This window comes from Halichoeres trimaculatus, unplaced genomic scaffold (assembly GCF_033239565.1).
Source record: "Halichoeres trimaculatus isolate MK-OKI-2021-1 unplaced genomic scaffold, fHalTri1.1 fHalTri1_scaffold_20, whole genome shotgun sequence".
In the NCBI taxonomy this organism is placed as follows: domain Eukaryota; kingdom Metazoa; phylum Chordata; class Actinopteri; order Labriformes; family Labridae; genus Halichoeres; species Halichoeres trimaculatus.
In genome coordinates, this window is record NW_027437198.1 from 9,633,767 (window position 1) to 9,654,188 (window position 20,422).

General features: G+C 42.1%; 2 protein-coding genes and 1 long non-coding RNA gene across 3 annotated transcripts in view; all 3 read left to right on the plus strand.

Annotated features, from left to right (window-relative positions):
- The window catches only part of LOC141810190 (uncharacterized), a 36,537-nt gene extending 36,417 nt beyond the window's left edge, over window positions 1-120 (plus strand). Inside the window, exon 4 of the long non-coding RNA XR_012600057.1 lies at window positions 53-120. This is a non-coding gene — a long non-coding RNA (uncharacterized LOC141810190). The remainder of the gene's footprint in view (window positions 1-52) is intronic.
- Window positions 121-2,673: 2,553 nt separating this feature from the next.
- eve1 (even-skipped-like1) lies at window positions 2,674-5,070 on the plus strand. The gene is made up of 3 exons (XM_074696332.1): window positions 2,674-2,683; window positions 2,788-3,029; window positions 4,216-5,070. Exons 1-3 carry the CDS (start codon window positions 2,674-2,676, stop codon window positions 4,699-4,701), a joined length of 738 nt encoding a protein of 245 aa, XP_074552433.1. The 3' UTR covers window positions 4,702-5,070.
- A 10,491-nt stretch (window positions 5,071-15,561) lies between these two features.
- On the plus strand, window positions 15,562-20,138 carry atp5mc1 (ATP synthase membrane subunit c locus 1). The gene is made up of 5 exons (XM_074697496.1): window positions 15,562-15,701; window positions 17,238-17,284; window positions 18,527-18,607; window positions 19,375-19,553; window positions 19,742-20,138. Exons 2-5 carry the CDS (start codon window positions 17,246-17,248, stop codon window positions 19,854-19,856), a joined length of 414 nt encoding a protein of 137 aa, XP_074553597.1. The 5' UTR covers window positions 15,562-15,701; window positions 17,238-17,245; the 3' UTR covers window positions 19,857-20,138.
- Window positions 20,139-20,422: the final 284 nt, after the last annotated feature.

The following is a 20,422-nucleotide window of genomic DNA, read 5'->3' on the forward strand; positions in this document are numbered from 1 at the left end:
AGAGATCTCAGAGAGCCTCTGCCTCATGTCAAACTGATGTGGTTGTTTGCAGACTGATGCTGATCTGTCTCCTCTCATTCCCTCAATGAACCAGAATACCCGAGACATCTTCAACAGCAGCAACAGCTTCCTCTGTGTCAGGCCTGATAACTGAATAACAACATCACGTCATCACTTTCAATGGTTATTACTTTATGGAGAGTATGACAACTGGTTGTATTCATGTTGAGGAACTGATGACATTTCTGAACACAAATAAAGTTACACCAAAGTCTTTAGAATCTCATAAATCAATGTCTCTGCACTTGAAATATTTCACCACTGGGAGCAATAATAATGTTTTATGATCATTTCACATTAATATTTACAATGTTTTTGACTTGCTTTGAAAATGTAAGCACTGTTTGGTTTAGATTTGCAAAATGAAAGCCAGATATTTTGGACAGACAAAATTTTCTGCTTGTTTTATGATCTGGACTTGTGGTCAACACATCACAGAAGCTCCAACATGACACATTTCAGACAGCGACGCATAAAACCGCATAAAAATAAACAGAGAAAATATTTGACACGATTCATCTTGAAAATATCTGATCTGAGTCCATAGAATAAGAGCGCTCACGTATCACTGTCTGTGGGTGTTTGATGATAAATTTCCTGCATGTAACAGAGACTCCACCCTACCTGGCGTCTGTCTGTCTCCGTCCTCCGCCTGTCCTCTTTATCATCATCTGGCCGCTGGATTAACAATCAGCGCAGATTATAGCCGTAATAAGCTCCAAAACACAGGTTCAAGGGTCCGCTCCTGCGCTGCAGACCAGCCTGTGCACTTAGAGGATCGCGTTTTCATTGATACTGCTCTGCTATTACTGCTAAATAAAGCTCGATTAATCCTCTCTGTGGAGCTCTGTCATAACTGCTTATTATTTCAACTCTTGTTGCAACGAAACTGGAATCATTTCTTTATTTTTCCTCTGTAAAGCACCGTTACAGATCTAGCTTAATCGTTTCTCATAACAAAAAAATAAATAAAACAAATAATTATCTTTCTTACTAACTTTATACCGCTGAATATTCTACATTTATACTGAAATATGGCCTGAGGTATGTTGAATTTACAATATTCGTATTCTGAGAAAGAATGCTTTTTCTGGTTTGGGAAAAAAGTAACATAAAACTGTAAAACTAACAAGTTGCTGATTCAAAAGATTCAAGACAAATTTGTGTCTATGATATTACTCTAATTATTAATTTCTCTCACTCGTGCGCCACCTCGGCTGATTTGGAGCCATTAGGCGCGTAATGATTGACTTCCAAACATCAAACATCAAACGTAGAAGAACAATGAGGGCCTGGCTGCTGTCTCTGCCTGCGCGTCTTTAATTCTCCATAACAAAAGTACAAAGGCCGAGACGGAGACCAAAGGCTTTATCCCTTAACACCTTTAACACCTCTCCGGGCCGCGGCGCCGCGCCGGGCCGACGCGCACACCGCGGCCTGTCTGCAGCGCCGGAGAGAGGGAAGAGGAGCAGCCCCTGGACACAGAGCAGAGGAGGAGAGGAATAAGGGGGAGGTGGTGGGGGGTGTCGGGACAAAAACACCTCATCTTCCTCCTTGACTGTCTGAGCAGACCTGGGCGAAGTGTGAGTGTGTGTGTGAGTGTGTGTGTGAGTGTGTGTGTGAGGGAGTGAGAAAAGTTTGTGTCGCGGCTGCGGCATCTTCAGCAGCGGCCTTCCTGCCTGTGGAGTGGGACACTTCACCTGGAGAACAGGGAGACAGCGGAGCAGTGAGGAGGATTTTACGTTTGGAGCTCTCACAGGAACAGCCTGATGCGTGAGTAAACTTTAAAGCTGCGCAAACTTCAACTCAGGGGTTCACTCTGACTTATGGTCGATGGGTTGTAAAACAGAAACATTTTTCTTCCCAGTTGTCTCCATGTCCATTAAATTTAGAAAAGTGTCCCATATTGATGAATTACAGAGCAAGTTTAATTGCATTAAACTGCCTAAATACTGAGTGTTCACATGATTAGCACAGCTGCGGTATCTGGAAAAAGTTTATCTGGAAAATCATTCACACCTTTCGGACCGGAGTTCACCTTCCTGAACATTTAAAAACCAAAAAGAAATCCCATTTAATGTTCAAATTCATAAACCATGAATAATTATTTTCTTTAAACAAATATGTGTTTCAGTTTTTGTTCTTTACAGGAAAATAAAGATATTGAAGATTGACACTTTTACATTTTGGGTCATTTATGAGTTTATATAAAAAAAAAAACTGTACAAACTTTTTTAGGGGGAGGAGTAGGCCTACGGTTAAAGTATAAATAACTTAATCAGGTCTTCTCACCAGAGTCTCCTTAACCAATTATAAGTAATGTGACGTGACGTCAAAATGTCAATATTCATAAAAAGTCAAAAATCAAACTTGTAAAAAAGATGCCTTTGACTTGAAGACTTTGACTATAGGTTGAACTTTTTATTTTTGCTTACATATTTTTTACATTTTATTATTTTTTATTGTATTTTTTATTGAAATGTATTTTTTTGCTTTTTATTTGCGTCTGCTTTAAATCCTGCTCTGAGGGTAAATGAATTGGCGAAATCTATGCACGCTAACTTTTCTCTCGCATGCTTCTTTAAAAAAGTAAATCCCTGTTTGTGTTTTGAAATGTCTCAAAGTTAGTAAACTTAACTTCCTGACCGTTAGAACCTTTTAAAAAATCTTATTTCAACTCGTCCCATGTGCCTGAATAAGCTCGTGCCCTCTGTTTCCTCCATCCAGTTGCGGAGGGCAGACAGACTCCGGTGGCAGCCTCAGCCATCGTGCACGCTCCGGACAGAGAGCGGCAGACGGAGCAGTGCACGCGCAGCGCCCTACTCGACCACAGTCGGCGGCACCGGACCGCGTTCACGCGCGAGCAGCTGTCCCGGCTGGAGCAGGAGTACGGAAAGGAGAGCTACGTGTCCAGACCCCGGCGCTGCGAGCTGGCCACTGCGCTCAATCTACCGGAGACCACAATAAAGGTAGAGTGGGGAAACCTGTGGCTAGTTAAGCGAGCAGGGCCGTGAAGCTTTATATTGAGGGTCAGACCAAATCAATCAATTAATCAGGGATGGGAGCAGAAACTGTTTCAAGAGGAGGTGTTTGAACTTCTTTAAGGAAACAAAAGTTGATTCTGTTTACTGTGTTTCTTCATCCCTCTTCTTCTTGACCAACCAACCAGTGTTTCTTTAGACACAGGTGTTAAGTTTCACCTGTGAAACTGGGAGGCATTTTGCTTCAGTCATGGTGTTTACCACACACTGCGCTCAGTGTATTTTCCTGCTTCTCTGACCATTCACATGTCTGACACACGCAGGAAAAAGCTCAAATCAAGCAGGTCAAACAGGAAGTGAGAAATCAGAGACCGCCACTCACCAGGATGTCAACACCTCTGACATCCCCTCTGTCTTCTCTGAACTCAGCCAGTGTGCTGGATTGAGTAGTGACAGCTTTAGCAGCGTCAAACATTTGCCGCAGAGGCCCGCTGGCGCAGTGCAGCAGCTTTAATATGCAGTAAATGCGCCCACCTTTCTGCCAACTACAGCAGGCTCTTTTATGGCGGAGCAGGAATGTGAGGCGAGGCCTCGTAAACGCTGCCACCTGACGTTTTAGAAGCTCAGCCTTCAGGGAGATTCTATGATCTGGTGGAGTTTGGGCCAAGCAGACAAAAAATAGTGCTGGAGACTAATCCACATGTAATCCAGACGGTAGATTAACAGTTTTCAGTAGCTTATTGGTGGTTCAGCTGCATCCACACAGTGAGCCAAATACCGCAGTCTCTTTGCTGCTCTGGTTTGGACACAGAATGAAACGGCGAACAGTTGGGGACAAAAAAAGAAATGAAAGTAGAACTTGGCAATGTACAATCAGGTTTAGGCCTCAGGTGTGTCATAGGAAGCTAAACAACAGCTTGCAGACGTTTGTGTGGCCTTTCCAGCGGGGCCAGGGTAGTTGTTGGCCTCTCTTTGCCGAGATGATGACCAAGGATGAGAAACCTCAGCTTTTTAAGTCTGATATATAAATAACTTACAAGGACTGGAGTCTTCTGGATGTCCTAGAAGTTCTGACCTGAAGAGGTGGTTTAAACACTTTCGTTGGATGTTGGAGTCAAATGTTCAGTGTTTGAGTTTTCCCTCAATGACCAACTGCTCCGTCTCCTCTCTGCAGGTCTGGTTCCAGAACCGGAGGATGAAGGACAAACGTCAGAGACACTCCCTGCCGTGGCCTCACCCCCTCGTCGACCCCCTGGGGGCGCTCTTAATGGGCCGCGCCTCACCTTCCTCCTCACTCCCCTACCCCTTCCTCCCACCCCACCTCCCACACCTCCCCCTGCACCATCACTACCCTCTGACTCTCTCATCGCCCACGTCCTCGGCCCACACTCGCTACAGTGCCCCCATGAGGACGCTGGATGCACTCCGCCTCTCGCAGTACCACCACAGAGCAGCAGGGCTGCCTCCACCCACAGCCGCCCCTTACCCCTCCAGCAGCATTGTGCACCACCCTGCTTCATGCCCCTGTCCGCTCTGCCTGCACTGGGGATCAGAGCAGCTGCTCAAAGCCAGAGGGGAGGCGCTGGGACTGAGCCAAGACCACACAACCAAGACCAGAACCCAGGCTGCCGGTCTGGAGCGGAGGGAGGAGATGGTGTAAAGGAACTCTGTCACAAATCTGTGACACTTCAAGAATACCAAGCTGCTGAAAAGAAACGGTTTAATGTGACTCCATCAATTTGACCGACATGATGGAGCGCATAGTGAAACACTGAAGAGTGAACACACACTATCTCTGCTCACTCGATGGTCTGCGTTGACAAAGGACTGGCGATGATAATCTACCACAAAAACACCCATAAAGATTTGGAGTCTCTCGTCTTATGAATCTGATGTGGGGAGGAGCTCACTGCTGTGGAGCTTTAAGGGGCCCATTTGGCCTAAATGTTTATTAATATGTGCAAACATCACTGGAGCACAGAGACGCTGGCCCTTTTATATTCTGAGCACACAACAGGGCTGAAACAACACTGCAGTCACTACGCCTTTATACTTTTACACTGTGCTGCAACAGTGCAATATTGGTGTCCAGTGTGTGAATGTAGAAAAACAGCAAATGCACAACAACACAGCGTGATACGCGTGCAGCTCAGTTTTTGGAACATTCAGACGAGCGTTCCTCTTTGTCTCAGCTTTGCTCGCTGCAAAAACCACACCTCCGTTCTTTGGGACTTTGACCCTGAGCTGCTGTGAATTCTTAACACGAAAAATCCAAAAACTGTGCAATCCCCACAGCCTCGATTTATCTTCCAGCACATCACATTTAACAAGCGAGTCTTTGTGCATCATCTTAAGGACGATATCTGGCAGATTGTTGGTGCAGTCTGCTGTATTTGAGCTCAAACAGTCAATCTGCCTATCTCATAGATGCCAGGTTTACTCACTTCCTTCTGTCAATCATCCTTTCCTTTTTGCATTGTCATCCAAACACTTCTTTAAGAACTAACACCACACTAATCATTTTGCTCATGCATGACATTCTTGGTTCTGCATATCTCAAAATGTATTGATTTTTTTTTTTGCCTGGAAACTTGAACTCCTTCCCAAAAGAAATGTAAAGATTATTAATAGTTTTTGAGTGTTTATCTAACTTTGTTGTTAATATTTCTTAATGTTGCAGCTGTACAGGAAATTAAAGCTTTGAGTTCCCAAGACTCATTCTGGTAAAGACAAAATTTTAGCTGTTTTCAAACTCTGTGCAAAAACTCCCAAGTGGGAAAAATCTTTCAGTCTCATCCTCCGTCTACTTGCTGTAGATTACTTTACCATTCTGACATCTTTTTTTCTGCACTTTAATGCAAACCAAACACTTAGTACAAGCTTCGATCTGTCATTTTTCATGACAGACATCTTTGTTTTCTGAGATTCTTTCACAGTACACGGCAACAAAAGTAGTGCACATGTGCCTTTGGTGTTTATGTTTGTTAAAAGTGTTTCAGATTTAAAAAAGAAAAGGAAAGTGGATTGAGAAACAAGCACAAGAAAACACTGCACATGCAAATAAATTGCACAAAGTGGATGCTTCACATTCAAAAGTTTCTGCCGTAACACCCATGACTACTACATTCATTTATTTGCAAGTGCAAGTGAGGTTCTCTGGTCTGTTTCAGTCGAGAGGTCAAGGCGCATTAAACTGACACAGAATTCAGTCATTATCTGACCATGTAAGAAGATTTTTTAGCATTGAGTGCTCATAATAAAAACAAAATAAATTCAAATAAAACTCTGTGGAAATGAGCGACTACACCAGCCTTTGTGTTGACTTGTCCTTAAAAGATAAAACCCACGCAGAGAGCAGCACCTCTCTGCTGATTCAATATTCAGAGATTCAAAAACATTTTTTCTGCCTGTTTCTATTTTCTTAAATGCACAATGACTTCTTTTAATTTACAGTAAATGTTAAAGTGCAATTCAATCTGAATCCAGCCACAGATGGAGCGAGGAACGTTTCTTTAAATGTGACTTTTATAATAAATCCGTCATCTTCCCACAGTGGAATAAAACATCCATTCATATTAGTGCGATACACTGATTAACTGTTCTCTGTGGTCTGATGGAGTTTTACAACCAAAACACAAATCCTCCGCTCAAGCAATAAACTGATTAAAAAATTACACTGCTGTGTGTGTCAGAGTGTGTATATGTGTGTTGAAAAGAAACAGAAGGAGACTGATAAATTGGTGGTAAATTGACCGTAAGGCTTAGCTAAAAACAGGTATTCAATATCTCTAAATCTAGAGGTGTGTATGTTTGTATGTGTGTTTGAACACCTGTGTTGTTGTTTCCAGTTGTTGTTTTGTTGAACAACGCTAACAGATTGTAGCGGCGCTCGTCTTGTAAATGATGCATAGGCTGTAAAAAGGTTTTGGACAGAAAAGTCGATCGGTCTGTTGGCCGCTGAGTCTCATAAATTCTTGGGACATGAGTGCATACTGCAAAGCCAACAACAACCCTGACTGCTACACATGAGCAGCTGTAAACAAATCAACATGAAACAAACACTGAACAAGCTAACAAGTGCACTAGGTGAAGCACAGACACAGATACCTGCTGGTTATTTGCCCAATATTAGTTCAAAAAAATCTACAAAAGGTTAAAAAATTCCGAGCAGGTTCTGCATTCTGTAAACAATGTTTTAAATGTGCAGATTTTCAAACCTCTACATATTCATATGTGTACAAATCCCAGAAAATGCCCATTCAAAAAATAGTACAAGATCTTCATGAGACCTGCTGAAATGATGAGGTCATCACATGAGGATCTCCTAACTGGTTTTTGACATTGGAAGGGTGCATCTGCTCAAAGCTCTGCCCCCCGAGGAAAGATGGGTTGTGGAGTGGGGAGCCTTAAAGCCTTTGCACACCAACAGCGCCCCAAATAAATGGCACAAAATTGCAAAATATTTGGAGGTGTCATATTCAATCTCCGCAGCTATTCTCCTTTAAATAATTTCTTTGTAGTTTTTATGTCTTTTGTCATAAAGAACTAGGTGCTGGGACACAATCAATGTTGAATGTTTTGGTATGTGACTTGTCAACAATGAGCGTTTTGATTGGTCAGATGTGTACTCATTGCAAGCAAAACTTTGGAAAAACCCCAGTCTGTAAAATTTAAGCCACAATTTTGCTCAGCGAAAGAACGTTGCTGGTGTGAAAGCTTGCACTGAAAAACAGTAGGTTAAAAAAAAAAAAAAAAAACTTGCAAAATATTTACATAAAAATGCACATCTGGTCTGCAAAGGGCAGCAGCTAAAATGACACATTCTAGACGGATGCTAAAATAAGAGTCTTAAAACACCGCTGTGAGAAAACAGGGATTTTTATTTACTGTCAATCATTATGAGCTACTACGGGGGCCCCAAAGGGACAGTATGCAGCCCAAAAAAGAGCACAATACCCCCTCTTTAAGCCCAATAAGCAGTAGAAACCAAAATGGTAAAGTTGAACATTTTAACATAGGGCTCTATGTGGAATGACTCATTTATAGTCCACTTTTTGTGGACACAAGTGGTACTACAGTTTTTTGCCCTTTACATTGCAATTTTTTCATTCATTTTCTGTTTATCATCAACAAAACATTTCTCTGAAACACTGAGTCAATGTGATATTAAAGATGACCTTTGTTCCTCAGCTTTTGATATCGCTGGTTTGTCTTTTTTTCATTTGATCCATTTATTTTAGCTTCCCCCCATCGCACCATCTGGACTTCAATGTTTGTGTAAAGTGTCACTCTAGCTTGTAAAATATGGCCACTGTGGGGAACAAAGCTCTAACCCTCCTACATCTGTCGGTGTTTGTTTGTTTGTCAGCACTTTTCCCCGTGACCGGTTTGGATCAGTGACTTTGGAAATCCTTTTTGGGTTGTGGTCACTTGTTAAAACTGGTGTGACTTCACAACAGGCTCATTAAACCAAAAAGGAAAATGATTTGCTCAGCTAGTTTATGCGTCACTGAATACTGAATGAGCACAAGGTTAAATGTTACATGACTGAATGTTTGTACCACAAAGATAAAATGACAGACTGTTTGTTTTCTATTTCAAAAAACACTTGGAACAAATTCAAAGAGGAGAGGTTCTTGTAATCTGTCTCACTTCTCCTGAACTTCATGAGACAAACAGGGCAGGTTTTTCTTGTGACTCGCTGGAGCTGAGGACCTCCAATACAGTCACCAGACAGACAGCAAATTATGTCACATTAAAGCCCCTTATTCAGTCCCTACCTCTCTACATCCCACCTGAGCCCGTTCAGACAGCCCAGTCTGCCTCCCCCCTGTACTTATACCCTCACATGATTAAACCACATTATTATCTGAGCGGTATCCTCCGCGTGTCCCGCCGTGAAGCTGCATTCAGACACACTCACCTGTAATTAACCCTTCTGTTTGTTGTCCTACATCATTACACTCAGCCTGCACAGAGCTGCTCCGGGTTGCAGCCTGCAGAGCGGTGGCTGGCATGCTGAACACCTGTCCAGGTGAGTTTGAGGTCTGAGGTTTAAAGGCACACCTGCTGGTCTGAGATGTGAGGTGAGCTGTACTGTGGGGATAGCTTCACAGACTTTACTTCAGGAGAAAATGTAACAAATCTTCTACTTTCACCTGATTTATTTTTTTATAACGTACTTTTATTTTACTGAGGGATGTGTATTTCTCTTACACACTGTCACACTGATTTTGGCCACACTGTCTGAACTGCATTCACAGCACTGATGGAGAAGCAAGTCTTGAGGAAACAAATCATCTTTCTCAGAGGAGGTCATGTGCCTCAGTTACAGCTCTGCTTTGATTCTGTTAAGCTCTTATTGATTTGTCAATGAAGCATAACTGTTGACTTGTTAAAGTACTCACAATGAACACACACTTTTATTATTCATATATTATTTGTTCATACTCCAACTATGGCTGCCATAAAACTGCAGGGTCCGTCTTTGAAAAGTGTATCAGTGTTGTCACTCTGATTTTGCTGGATAAATCGTTAGAACTATAAAATATTGTCAAGGCGGACAGCAGAAATACACTTACATGTTGCTTTTAGAGCAGAGTGGGAGGGACTTCTTAGCTAGTTGCTGCTTTGTTTGTGGATGCTATCATTTTGTTTTCAGGTGAGAAAAAAAAAAAATCTTGGAGCATACTGTTGCTTTACAACATCGACCAATCCTCCTGCTGGTAAGAAAAGACCATTTACAATATCATAAGAATTGAGAATACAGGGCCCAACATGCTGGTGTAAACAAAGTAAAATTTCCGTCGATCACTTTGTAAAACTTTTTAATGTTAAAGTTACAGCTAAGTACTGGCAAAACTGCTTCAAGCAACTTACTCATACTGTAAATATAAAATACAAATAGTTATTGTGAAAGGAATTTAAGTTATTTACTGGCAGCATTTTCACACAAGCTATACAAGGCATCTTCACAGAATTTTAACCAGTAAAGGGAACACTTTAAAGTAAGCTCTTTCTCTCCTGGTAACAAACCTGTCATCTAACCAACACCCATTTTACTCTGCAGAGTAATATCGTTGTGTGCTGCCACCTGTGTATAGATAGCTGCTACTGCATCACGGTAACTGCACACTGAGCAGGTGAACCAGATCTTGCTAACTGTCCACTTTTTCAGGTATTAACTTAATTCTCATATTTGCATCCAAAAACAAAATGTCTCAGAATGCTGTTGCACCGTGCTCCCGTTGGTTTGGAATGCGGCCGTGTTTTGATGCTAATCACTGTGAGCAGTGACGGTCACGTAAGGCAGAACAGAATCTTTATTGGGAGATTAGTGAAGCTGATGATAGAGAAGAATGAAAACCACAAAGCCACATGAAGGAATGTTGATTCACACACTCACACATGCTAGTCTGTTACTGACCTCACGCGTTTATTTAACCTCACAAAGCTGCTCCAGAGATAAGTCGCCTGCAGAATGAAAAGGATTGATGCACTAAACAGGGAGAAGCAGAGTTTGCAGCCTTGGTGACTCTTAGCATCTAAGGAAAACTAAATAATTACATTTGACTTTGCTCAGTTCATATCTGTATTCAGGATGCTTACTCACAAATGATTTATTGAAACGGCAACATACAAACAGACAGCATCACCTCTCATGCAGCTGATGGGTGAAGTCTGTTTCTCTGGAGGTGTGGCTAAGAGTCGGAGCCCTGCATGGATGCTTTTAGGCTTGAATTTCGCTTTAGACCCCGACTACAATTAAACTAATGTCTGACCCCCCCTCCAGCTCCTAAAACATACACGCACACACACACACCTCCCCTCCAAGGCAGCTTCCTCATAAACTGGGCCAGGGAGAACTCAATACCAAACCAGGCAGCCTATTTCATTCACATGGAGCTTATTGGTTCTGTGTGTGTGTGTGTGTGTGTGTGTGTGTGTTCTTCCTTACACTGTGGTAGGGTAGTAAAAGTAGGTGTGCACCACACAAAGCAGTCGAGAGATTGCTTGTAAAACTCCCTCACAGCCACCGCGCACATGCACACATACACACACACACGCACACATGTACACACCAATGGCAGTGCTAATGTGTTTATATTAAGCACCAATGTCCAGCAAATTTTTAAAAAAGAAGAAAAAATTACGCTGAAAAAGAAGTTCCAAATTCTGCAGTCCCTCAAGTGTCCACCTGAGGCAGTCTCCAAAGTTCAGCCTCATGTCTGAACTCAGAAATAAGTTTGTGATAATGAAACTTCTTTATCAAACATGCTCACTTAAGGCTGCAAAAAATGTTTTATTAAAAATGGCAAACAAGGCTCCAAGAGGAGCGGTGAAAACACCAATGAGTGACATCACAAATTGTGTGGCTCTTATTTATTCAGTCAATGAAAACAACACACCTTTTATCCAATGCATGCTGGGATACGCTCCAGATCTCTGTCATCATAAAGTGGAGAAGCAGTTTAGAAAAATTGATTGATGGATGTGAGGGAGGGCGAAATAATATTCCACCATGTTTCCATTATGCTTTCAAACACACACACACACACACACACACACACACACACACACACACACACACACACACACACACACACACACACACACACACACACACCTATCATCATTAATTGCAGGGTGAATGCAGCTATCCATCTTCCTGAGCTGTGGGCAGACCTGCATGGAGAAGATGCAAAAGTGTATGTTTGAGTGTATGTGTGTGCGTGCATGTGTGTGTGTTTACCAGGCTCATCTGTCTATTGATCCCGCTGAGGTTGGTCATTATTACTCGGCTATTGTGGAGTGGAATTTTGAAGAGGTGTGTGTGTGTCTGTGTGTGTGTGTACATGTCTGCTTCCCCTCTTCCTGACAATAAATCCTGAGGCCACATTGGCACTCAGCACTAATGAAGATGGCCGTCTCTCTCAGTGTGTGTGTGTGTTTGCAGTGTGTGTGTGTGTGAGTGTGTGTGTGATGCCTGGAGATGTCTGGATGCCAAAGAGTTCGATCTGTCTGCTGCAGGGAAACAGAAAAAGTACTGAACTTTCTGTGTTTTTTGGATGTGTTTTCTGCAATGTTGGTGCAAACATAAACCAGTGTGGTGTTTATCTTCTGCACTGACTGTGTCGACAGTTTGTTGGTGTTGTGTCTTACAGGCCCCTTTCTGTGGGTCTGTGATTGTAGGATGAAGTTATGTAGGTCATTACATCAATGTTTTGTCACAGCCCTCCTTTGGCAGACACAAAAGCTTTATTTCCAAGGATCATTTTTACAATATCCTTTACCTCAGACCAGCGGGCGAGGATCTTACAGTATTGAACATCCCTCCAGCATTTCAATCATTTTCTAAAATATCAAGATAAGAAAAGTGAGTGATGAGTATTATTGTGGTGGGAGTTGTAGTCCACACTCTTTCACTTAAAGGTCTGTTGCTCTGATAGCCCCACAAGACAATCGAATGTCTGTTCAATGTTGGAGGCCACAGCGTGCAGAAACAGGCTGGGTACTCCGTCTGATCAGATCTCCAAAGTACATTTTCAAACAGCTTCTCATTTTTGCACTCCATTATCATTTAGCCCCACTTGTTTTATCTCATTAGTAATTATTTTGGATTGTTGTATCTTTGTTAATACATTATTATAAGAAAGAAAGAATAATGTGTTGAAAAGGTCATTCCAAAGTTATCTGCTGGCGCCCTCTGCTGCTTTAAAGAGTAAATGCATGAGCTCTGCAACTCACCTTCCCCTCTCTGTCCCCCCTCCCTCTCCCCCAGTCCCTATAGAGGAATCTATTACTCTTTTACAAGTAATAATGAATATTTATAAGCAAGGCCTTCGTCTGAGATCAACCAATCAGCTGTCAGCATCGAGACTGTAAATCAGCTGACAGCTTGCCTCTCTTGTTCAGCCGTGGCAGTAAATGGCATTGAATTATTTATATTCTAAAATTTAGCTGACGTTTCCATCTCCAGGAAGCTGAAATGGGTGCACTGGTGGAGTAAAATGCAGAAACTGGTTTGGAGTACAGTAGAAGGTGAAGAGGTCAAAGGTCACAGTGCTTGGTGATTAGTGGTACACGGGAAACAACAAAAAAAAACAACAAACAACAAAAATTCTGAGGGTGTGAGGAATTTAGCAGCTTCCAATAAAAAAATTAATCTTGTATTATAAAGGGTCAAGAAAAACTCCCAACAGTTCAATATAAACACTTATTACTATTATTTCAGGCTCCTGTCTGAAGATGACCCACCATATCTGCTCATATACTATATTTAGAAAGTCCACCGTTTTGAGGTTTATTACTGACCGCCCCCTTCCTCTTAACCCCCTGTGAGCTTGGCCTTCATTTGCCTGACCTCATTGTTGTGTTTTTTAACATTAAGTGGATGATACTGTTTTCTTATTGCTGATTGAGACATGAAGTGACACAGATGTAAAGAAAATTTAAAAAATGTCAGCGATGGGAAGTAAAGCTGATGTGGAACTGGAAAAGACTACAGTTCCTTCAGTGTCCACTTGAGGCTGGCAGCAGAAACTTTAGAAACTGCATACATACATACATGCATGCATGCATAAGTGTACTGTATGTGTCAATTTGCTCGGCTTGGAATGAGGTTGCCACAAAAACTGCCCCCCCTAGTGACTGGCTGCAGTGTTGGTCAAAAACTCTGTCTCCCCTTTCATTCTTAAAGGGCAACTCCGTTTTTTTGACACCTGGACTTTATTTATAGGTGTGTGCATGCTCATATACTCACTCAGACAAATATTGTGCAGCTCTGAGTCCTTCAGAAGTTAATTAGATCCAACCAATTTTAGCCGCACTTAGCGGGGGCCACGGCAAGGGAGCTTCAGAGCGGGACATAATCTCAGCAAAATCGCTCATTTCGGCTATATTTTGTCATCGTGTGTGTGTGTGTGTGTGTGTGTGTGTGTGTGTGTGTGTGTGTGTGTGTGTGTGTGTGTGTGTGTGTGTGTGTGTGTGTGTGTTATTGTAAAATCAGCTCGTCTACTGTCCTCAGACTACGACTTCGAGTTTGACGGTTGTCCTTGCCAGTTTGAGCCTGAGTACACGGACGAGGAGCTCCATGAAAGAAGGATGCAGGGAGGGAGACGAAGAGCTGGCTCGAGAACAACAAACAGGAGCACGTCCACGACTCAATGCGAACTGGTGGTGCGCTTGTGGACAGTGTTTGCCTATGGCAACAGAGGAGGAGTGTGTTTGTGATAACGATGGATAGCGATGGATGAAAAAATATTGACGAAATGAGCGATTTTGCAGAGATTATGTCCCGCGCTGAAGCTCCCTTGCCGTGGCCCCTGCTAAGTGCGGCTAAAATCGGTTGGATCTAAATAACTTCTGAAGGACTCAGAGCTGCACAATATTTGTCTGAGTGAGTATATGAGCATGCACACACCTATAAATAAAGTCCAGGTGTCAAAAAAACGGATTTGCCCTTTAAGGGGGAGAGGTCAAACTTTAGAAATTAAATCGATCTCATCAAAACGATCAACAAATTCCTCTGCTACGCTGATACGCAGATATTATGTGGCTGCATTGTATTCAAGTCCTCTTTTTTTATTGATTTCTGTTTAATTAGTTATTTAGATGATAAAACAGTGTTATACTTCTTATTTCACAGTGATGACAGTGGAATTGTAAGAGCAGTCAATGGGGAGTAAAGAAGAGATTAGTCTTATAAAAGAAAGAAATTATACTTCTTTTGTTACCAGTCTTTACACAGATCCTCTATTGTGCAGACTATGGCTGCAAGATGGCAGCGCTGGAGAGGGTATTTTGGCTTTGAGGCTGTACAGTGGTGTAAGACAGAATCACCCTGTCCATTGTGCACACAAAACCAAAAATTTGAGGAAAAAAAATCCAACGCACCATGTAATGTGAAATAAATAAATAAATCAGTAGCTAAATGACAGAAATATCCTGGTCCCATTGAAACATTTTTTTTCCGTTATTGTATTTGTATGTGTTTGATAGTGCAGGCTTTAAAAAGGACAGAAATTGTATATCTTATTTTGTCTCATACTTTGTCTCATTTTTAAAATTTATTGCATTAAGATTTCAAATTGTTTCCCAGCTTGTTAAAAGGCTCCTCATGTGGATTCCTGCATTGATATTTGTGCCTTTTCTCTCTTAATGATGTTATTTTTTCTTGGTCTGCTTTATTTAAATTTTAATTTCTTACAGCAGTTCTTGTTATTTTATTCCAATTAAAGGTTTGAATCTGGATCTATTCAAACTTGTATTATATGAAGGTGGGACTTCCCATTCAATGACCAGTTGGATCATAGGACACTGGATATGCTCTGAAAGGTCGTTTCCTGTAAACTCACAACTCCCGGCACCAATGACCAATCAAATTAATGAAAGTTACCTTAGTCCCGCCCTGACAAATATTGTAGCCAATCATAAATGGAGTATTCAATAAACGTCTTTATGATAGGCGCTAAGGGCGGGAGTAACGTGATGACGGGTTAGTGATGACTCTAAGAGGGATGTGACTGACCAATCAGATTTTAGGACGTAGGCGCTGATGTTATAAATGACAAGGTGACTAACTCCCCTTTCCTACATTCATTGACTGCCGCTGTGTGCGAGAGCAGCTAATCCCGGACCCTCCGAAAGCCTCACAAACCGGTAAACTCTCACTACTCAGCTCTCACACTGCACATACTGCAACGTTAATCTGAGTTTTCAGTGGGTGCTTCTATTATTGAAAGTTAAATGTGCGAGTATGCAGTACGAACTCTTGGGCTAACTGTCATTGCTAACATCAGCTAGCCAGAGCGCTAGGTCGGCCATTCAATGACTTGAATCCTTGTAAAGACCTCCGAGCCCTTTCATGTGTGTCCTCGTGGTTGACCTGTGTGACAGGTAACCGAGCAGCAGTGGTGTGATAAGCGGACACCCTCTGTGGTGGATTCCCTGCAGCAGATCACTCAGCGGACACAGTGCGGCCGAGCAGCGCTGACAGACACCTAGATGTAAAATGTCTGACAGCCTGAGGCCTACTGAGCTCGGAGTCAGTCCCCGCTACAAGGACACACCTGTCAGACACCCGTGATGTCACATCGAGCGGTGCTTTTCTACCTCCGCAGGTGTATCTCTGCAGGCAGTGCTCCGTGCTTACTGTCCTGGCCCAGAGTGACCGTCTGTTGCTTATTTTTGACCTTCAGGTCTGCAGCCTGGTTAGCTTAGCAACCTAGCTTCTCTGAGGACAGACACACGAGTCTTTAATGAAACCACTTATTACAAAAACTAATCTGTCTGCTGGTTCTGCGAGGATTATATGACGACTCTTGTTACAGAACACGTAAATTAAATATTCCAGGCAGGAGTGTGTCCAGAAGGGTGTCATGGGCCCCCTTGGTATTTGATTGGCCACCCCTAAGTCCTCAGCAATGATTGGCTTTTTGCTGTGACAGAGGTATTGCTTGTATTAACATCAATTGCTTGAGCTGTGTTGCAACTTTGGGCACCAAAATGTTGCCAGACAAAACATCAGTATGAGATGTCAGGAGTGAAAGCTGTGGAGACAAACGGGATAAAATATGCTAATCGTGCATGTGTGACTGCACATGGATAAATCAGTGGCTCCAGTATCTTCACTGTTCTAACTTATGCAGTCTGAATGTGGAAGCATCAAAGCTGCTCAGTGTGTCTGTGTGGATGTTTATCTGGACTTGATCCCTGAAGTAGTGTCTGCAATTGGATTAGCCTCTTAGCTGAACCTGCCAGTAGCAACAAACCAGGATCTCTCTCCAAACCTCACCTTTATTAATCGGCAGACTCTGTGAGCAGAGTTCATTTAGCCTCAGGGTGACTTATTTTACCTGGAGGACTCTAATCCTCTGGAAGTTGTCTTACATGAGTGTGTGCACTTTGGCACTGAACAATGGAGCTGAGGTAACTTCCCTGTGCAGCAAAGCTGTCAAAAGCTGCTGGACAATGTGGACCAAACTGTTGCCAGCAGCATTCATTGAGTTCCCTGAAAAGATGGAGAACTACTCTGTCGTTTTAGTATAATCGTTCCTCTCATTCTGACATTATGATGAGCTGTCTACCCTCCTAAAAACAATAGTAGTTTGATATGCAACTCAGTTCTTCCCTAGCCTTTAACCTGATCTTTTTTAAACCACAAGTTCAAACTGTAAATGCATCCTCTCTCCACAGCTCCAGCCATGTATGCCTGCGCCAAGTTTGTCACTTCTCCTGCTGTGGTAAGTTGATTTTTAAGGCTTTACAATAATTCTATATGCATATTTAAATATAACTATTAAAGGTGTTAAAGATTAATCTTTATTGACCGTCAGATGCATTATCTGCAGCAAAAACAAGAACAGCACAATACACAAAAAATAAGCTTTCAAACTTCAGGAGAACTGTTTTGTGTGCACACAATTGGATGATAAATGTCATTGACTCAGTGCCAGAGGATCCCTGCATTCAGTCAGCTCTGAGGCACCCCCTTTTTGTGTCTTCAAGGACGCAGATGTTCTGAATGACAGCTACATTTGACCCTTGCCTCTTGTTTCAGAGCTGCATGTCAGCCGACCTGCAGCATGTGGGGCATCTCAGTCAGAGGTGCTGTGGAGGACATCGTCCCATATTTACGTCTGACAGTTTTTGTAAGAATTCAGTTGGGCTCAGAGTGTTGCCATGCAGGAAAATGCTACACTGAAAGTTTGCAAATTGGCAATCTTTCTCATGTTTTGCAATTAGTGTATTTTTTTTCTTGTAGCAGCAACAACCTGTCTTAAAATGTTTTGAATTTAATAATTTCATCAATCACAATACTGAGATCACACGTTTCAAAAAGCTTTAATTTCAGTTCATGTATATAGATGTTCAACAGATTTGTGCTTTGATGGACGTTAAAGTTCCTCCATCGTCAGCTGACCTTTATTTGCTGCTGCATTTTCTGTGATAACAAACATCCCTTAATACACTTTGTTTGCTCTTTGGAATGGATACACTAAATTTAAAACTTAAGTGATCACTTTTAAATAGCTTTTAATTGACTTATAGTAGAAATTGTTTAATGAGACAACCCACATCTTTCATCTGACTCCTCTTAATCCCTCTCTTTTTTTTATTCAGTTTAAGTATAAAAAGAGAAACTCGATTAAAAGTAGGGCTGGGATGGTGCTTTTCTCATGATCATGTGTCAGTCAGATTTTAGGATTTATTAGATTCATTTTAGGATCTGACATCTCATTTGATGTAAATCCAGGGTAGACAAAGATTAAATGCAGGACTTAAATTTGAAAGAAAAAAAAATCTTTTTTTTTTTTTTTTTTTTTACAAAAAAACTATTTTAAATCATTGAACAAAAAATCCAGATATGTTTTTTTTTTGTCTCTCACTCTAATAAAAAAGCTGCATATTTGAAATGGTTGACTTCTTTTAAAATTGTCTGAAAATGTGAATCTTTTCCTGACTTTATTTTTGTCCGTTTGCAGCTGCGTGGGGGGTCCAGAGTCCTCGCCCGGCCAGTCTCAGTCTCCCTCTTCAACAGACCTGAAGTCACAGTGGAGCAGCAGGTCCGTCCTTCCTCCTTCCACCCTGCTTCTAGCTGACTTTAAAAAGTTTTTCCTCACTTGTCACAAAAACCTGGAATCAAGCAAATATCCTGTCTGGGAGCAAAAAGAATGCAGACTGTTAAGCACCCCTTCAAAGATAAAATCCCTCTCCTTGGGCCCTGTGTGTGAAGACATGCCCTGCAGGCTTTCTGACATGTTGAATGAGGGTTTTTCATTTTGGCCTTTGGCTTCAGAACAACTGAGCACTAATTTCAGCTCTTTGCTTCATACTGGTGTAGAGAGTTGAGAAATTGAGAACGGCACATGATAAGAGGAGACAGGCCAGAGATGCAACACATTATTATTGCTACAAACCCCAGAGATGACAGCTGTGTCGGTGCAGACGCATATGTAGTCTGAAGCTTTTTTTAAGATTTTTATTTATTTTTTATTTTTTTTCCACCCATAAGCCAAATCAAGTATTTCAGATCCATTGTGTCTTTTTTTTGAATTGGCCTGTTGGTGTTTTCTCACAGCAGGTGGTCACCATTTTCCCAGCATTTTGCTATTTATGGGGTCATGGGCTGAAAAGTTAAAGAACCCCTGATCTAGACCACAACAAAGCAGAACATCACTATGTTTGAAAATCCATTTCTATGCATAAATAAAAAGAATTTATATATGATCTTGTGCATTAACATCAAACTCTCAGGTCTATTAAATTATCTCACCTCTCTTTTGATGCAACAGTAAAATCTTCTCTTCATCCTCCCTGTTTCTCCTCACAGGCTCTGTTGCCAGTCAGCCAGTCTGCAGTCCTAACCCGTTCCTTCCAGACCAGCGCCATCTCCCGGGACATCGACACCGCTGCCAAGTTCATCGGTGCCGGTGCTGCCACAGTGGGTGTGGCCGGATCAGGAGCTGGAATTGGAACAGTGTTCGGCAGCCTCATCATCGGCTATGCCAGGTAATGTGCTGCTCTTTCTCAGCAGCGTAGTGACTCTTCTTCAGCCTCTGACTCCCGCAATTCAGCAGTGTTCAATAACCTTAGGATTAATAGGCCACGGTTGTTCTTACTGAAGTTAAAAATGCACACAAAGAATATCTGAGAGGCAGTCTGTTTTCACCCACACCTCTGTGTTCTCCGCCCCACAGGAACCCCTCTCTGAAGCAGCAGCTCTTCTCCTACGCCATCCTGGGTTTCGCCCTGTCTGAGGCTATGGGTCTTTTCTGTCTGATGGTGGCGTTCCTCATCCTGTTCGCCATGTAAACCTGGACACACGGCCACGCCTCCCCTCACTCACCTTCCTCTCCCACCTGTCTCTTTTTCTCCCTCCCTTTCTCCCATCCGGAGGGGGGTTTCCACTACGGGAACTCTTGAATGAGCTGCCAGGCCATTCCAATCATCGGAAAATATTAACACCAGAGGTGAACAAACCTCAAATCCAATATTTTTATGTTCCTGAGCTTGTTTTTGTTTTTCAGACGTTTTATGTAAGACCTCACTTCGGTTGAAGATCTGTCCAAAATAAATGGTTGGGATAACTAACAACAGTCTGAAGTGTTATTTCCTAATACACTCAGGATTAACTTGATGGTCTTACAAGTCACTCAGCTGTTTTTACCTTTTCTTATGATAAATTAAATGCATGATTATTTTTCATCAGCCATTTGTAGAGCTTCTCTAAAGGCTTCTCAGAGGAAAGAGGAGACACGTGAATAGCCTTCATGGATCTCTTCACACTGACTGGAAGCTGTGGAGACTCAGCCCTCTCTGAAACTTCCAATCACTGGAATTTGGTAAAGATGAAAGGATGGTCCTATAAATAGTTACTA

What these genes read in the sequence shown, in the direction of transcription:
- eve1 (XM_074696332.1), top strand. An exon ending in TACCGGAGACCACAATAAAG is followed by an intron (nt 3,030 to 4,215) that starts GTAGAGTGGGGA and finishes TCCTCTCTGCAG; the next exon opens with GTCTGGTTCCAGAACCGGAG.
- atp5mc1 (XM_074697496.1), top strand. Translation starts at nt 17,246, where the DNA reads ATGTATGCCTGCGCCAAGTTTGTCACTTCTCCTGCTGTG. An exon ending in TTGTCACTTCTCCTGCTGTG is followed by an intron (nt 17,285 to 18,526) that starts GTAAGTTGATTT and finishes GTCCGTTTGCAG; the next exon opens with CTGCGTGGGGGGTCCAGAGT. An exon ending in CTCATCATCGGCTATGCCAG is followed by an intron (nt 19,554 to 19,741) that starts GTAATGTGCTGC and finishes TCCGCCCCACAG; the next exon opens with GAACCCCTCTCTGAAGCAGC.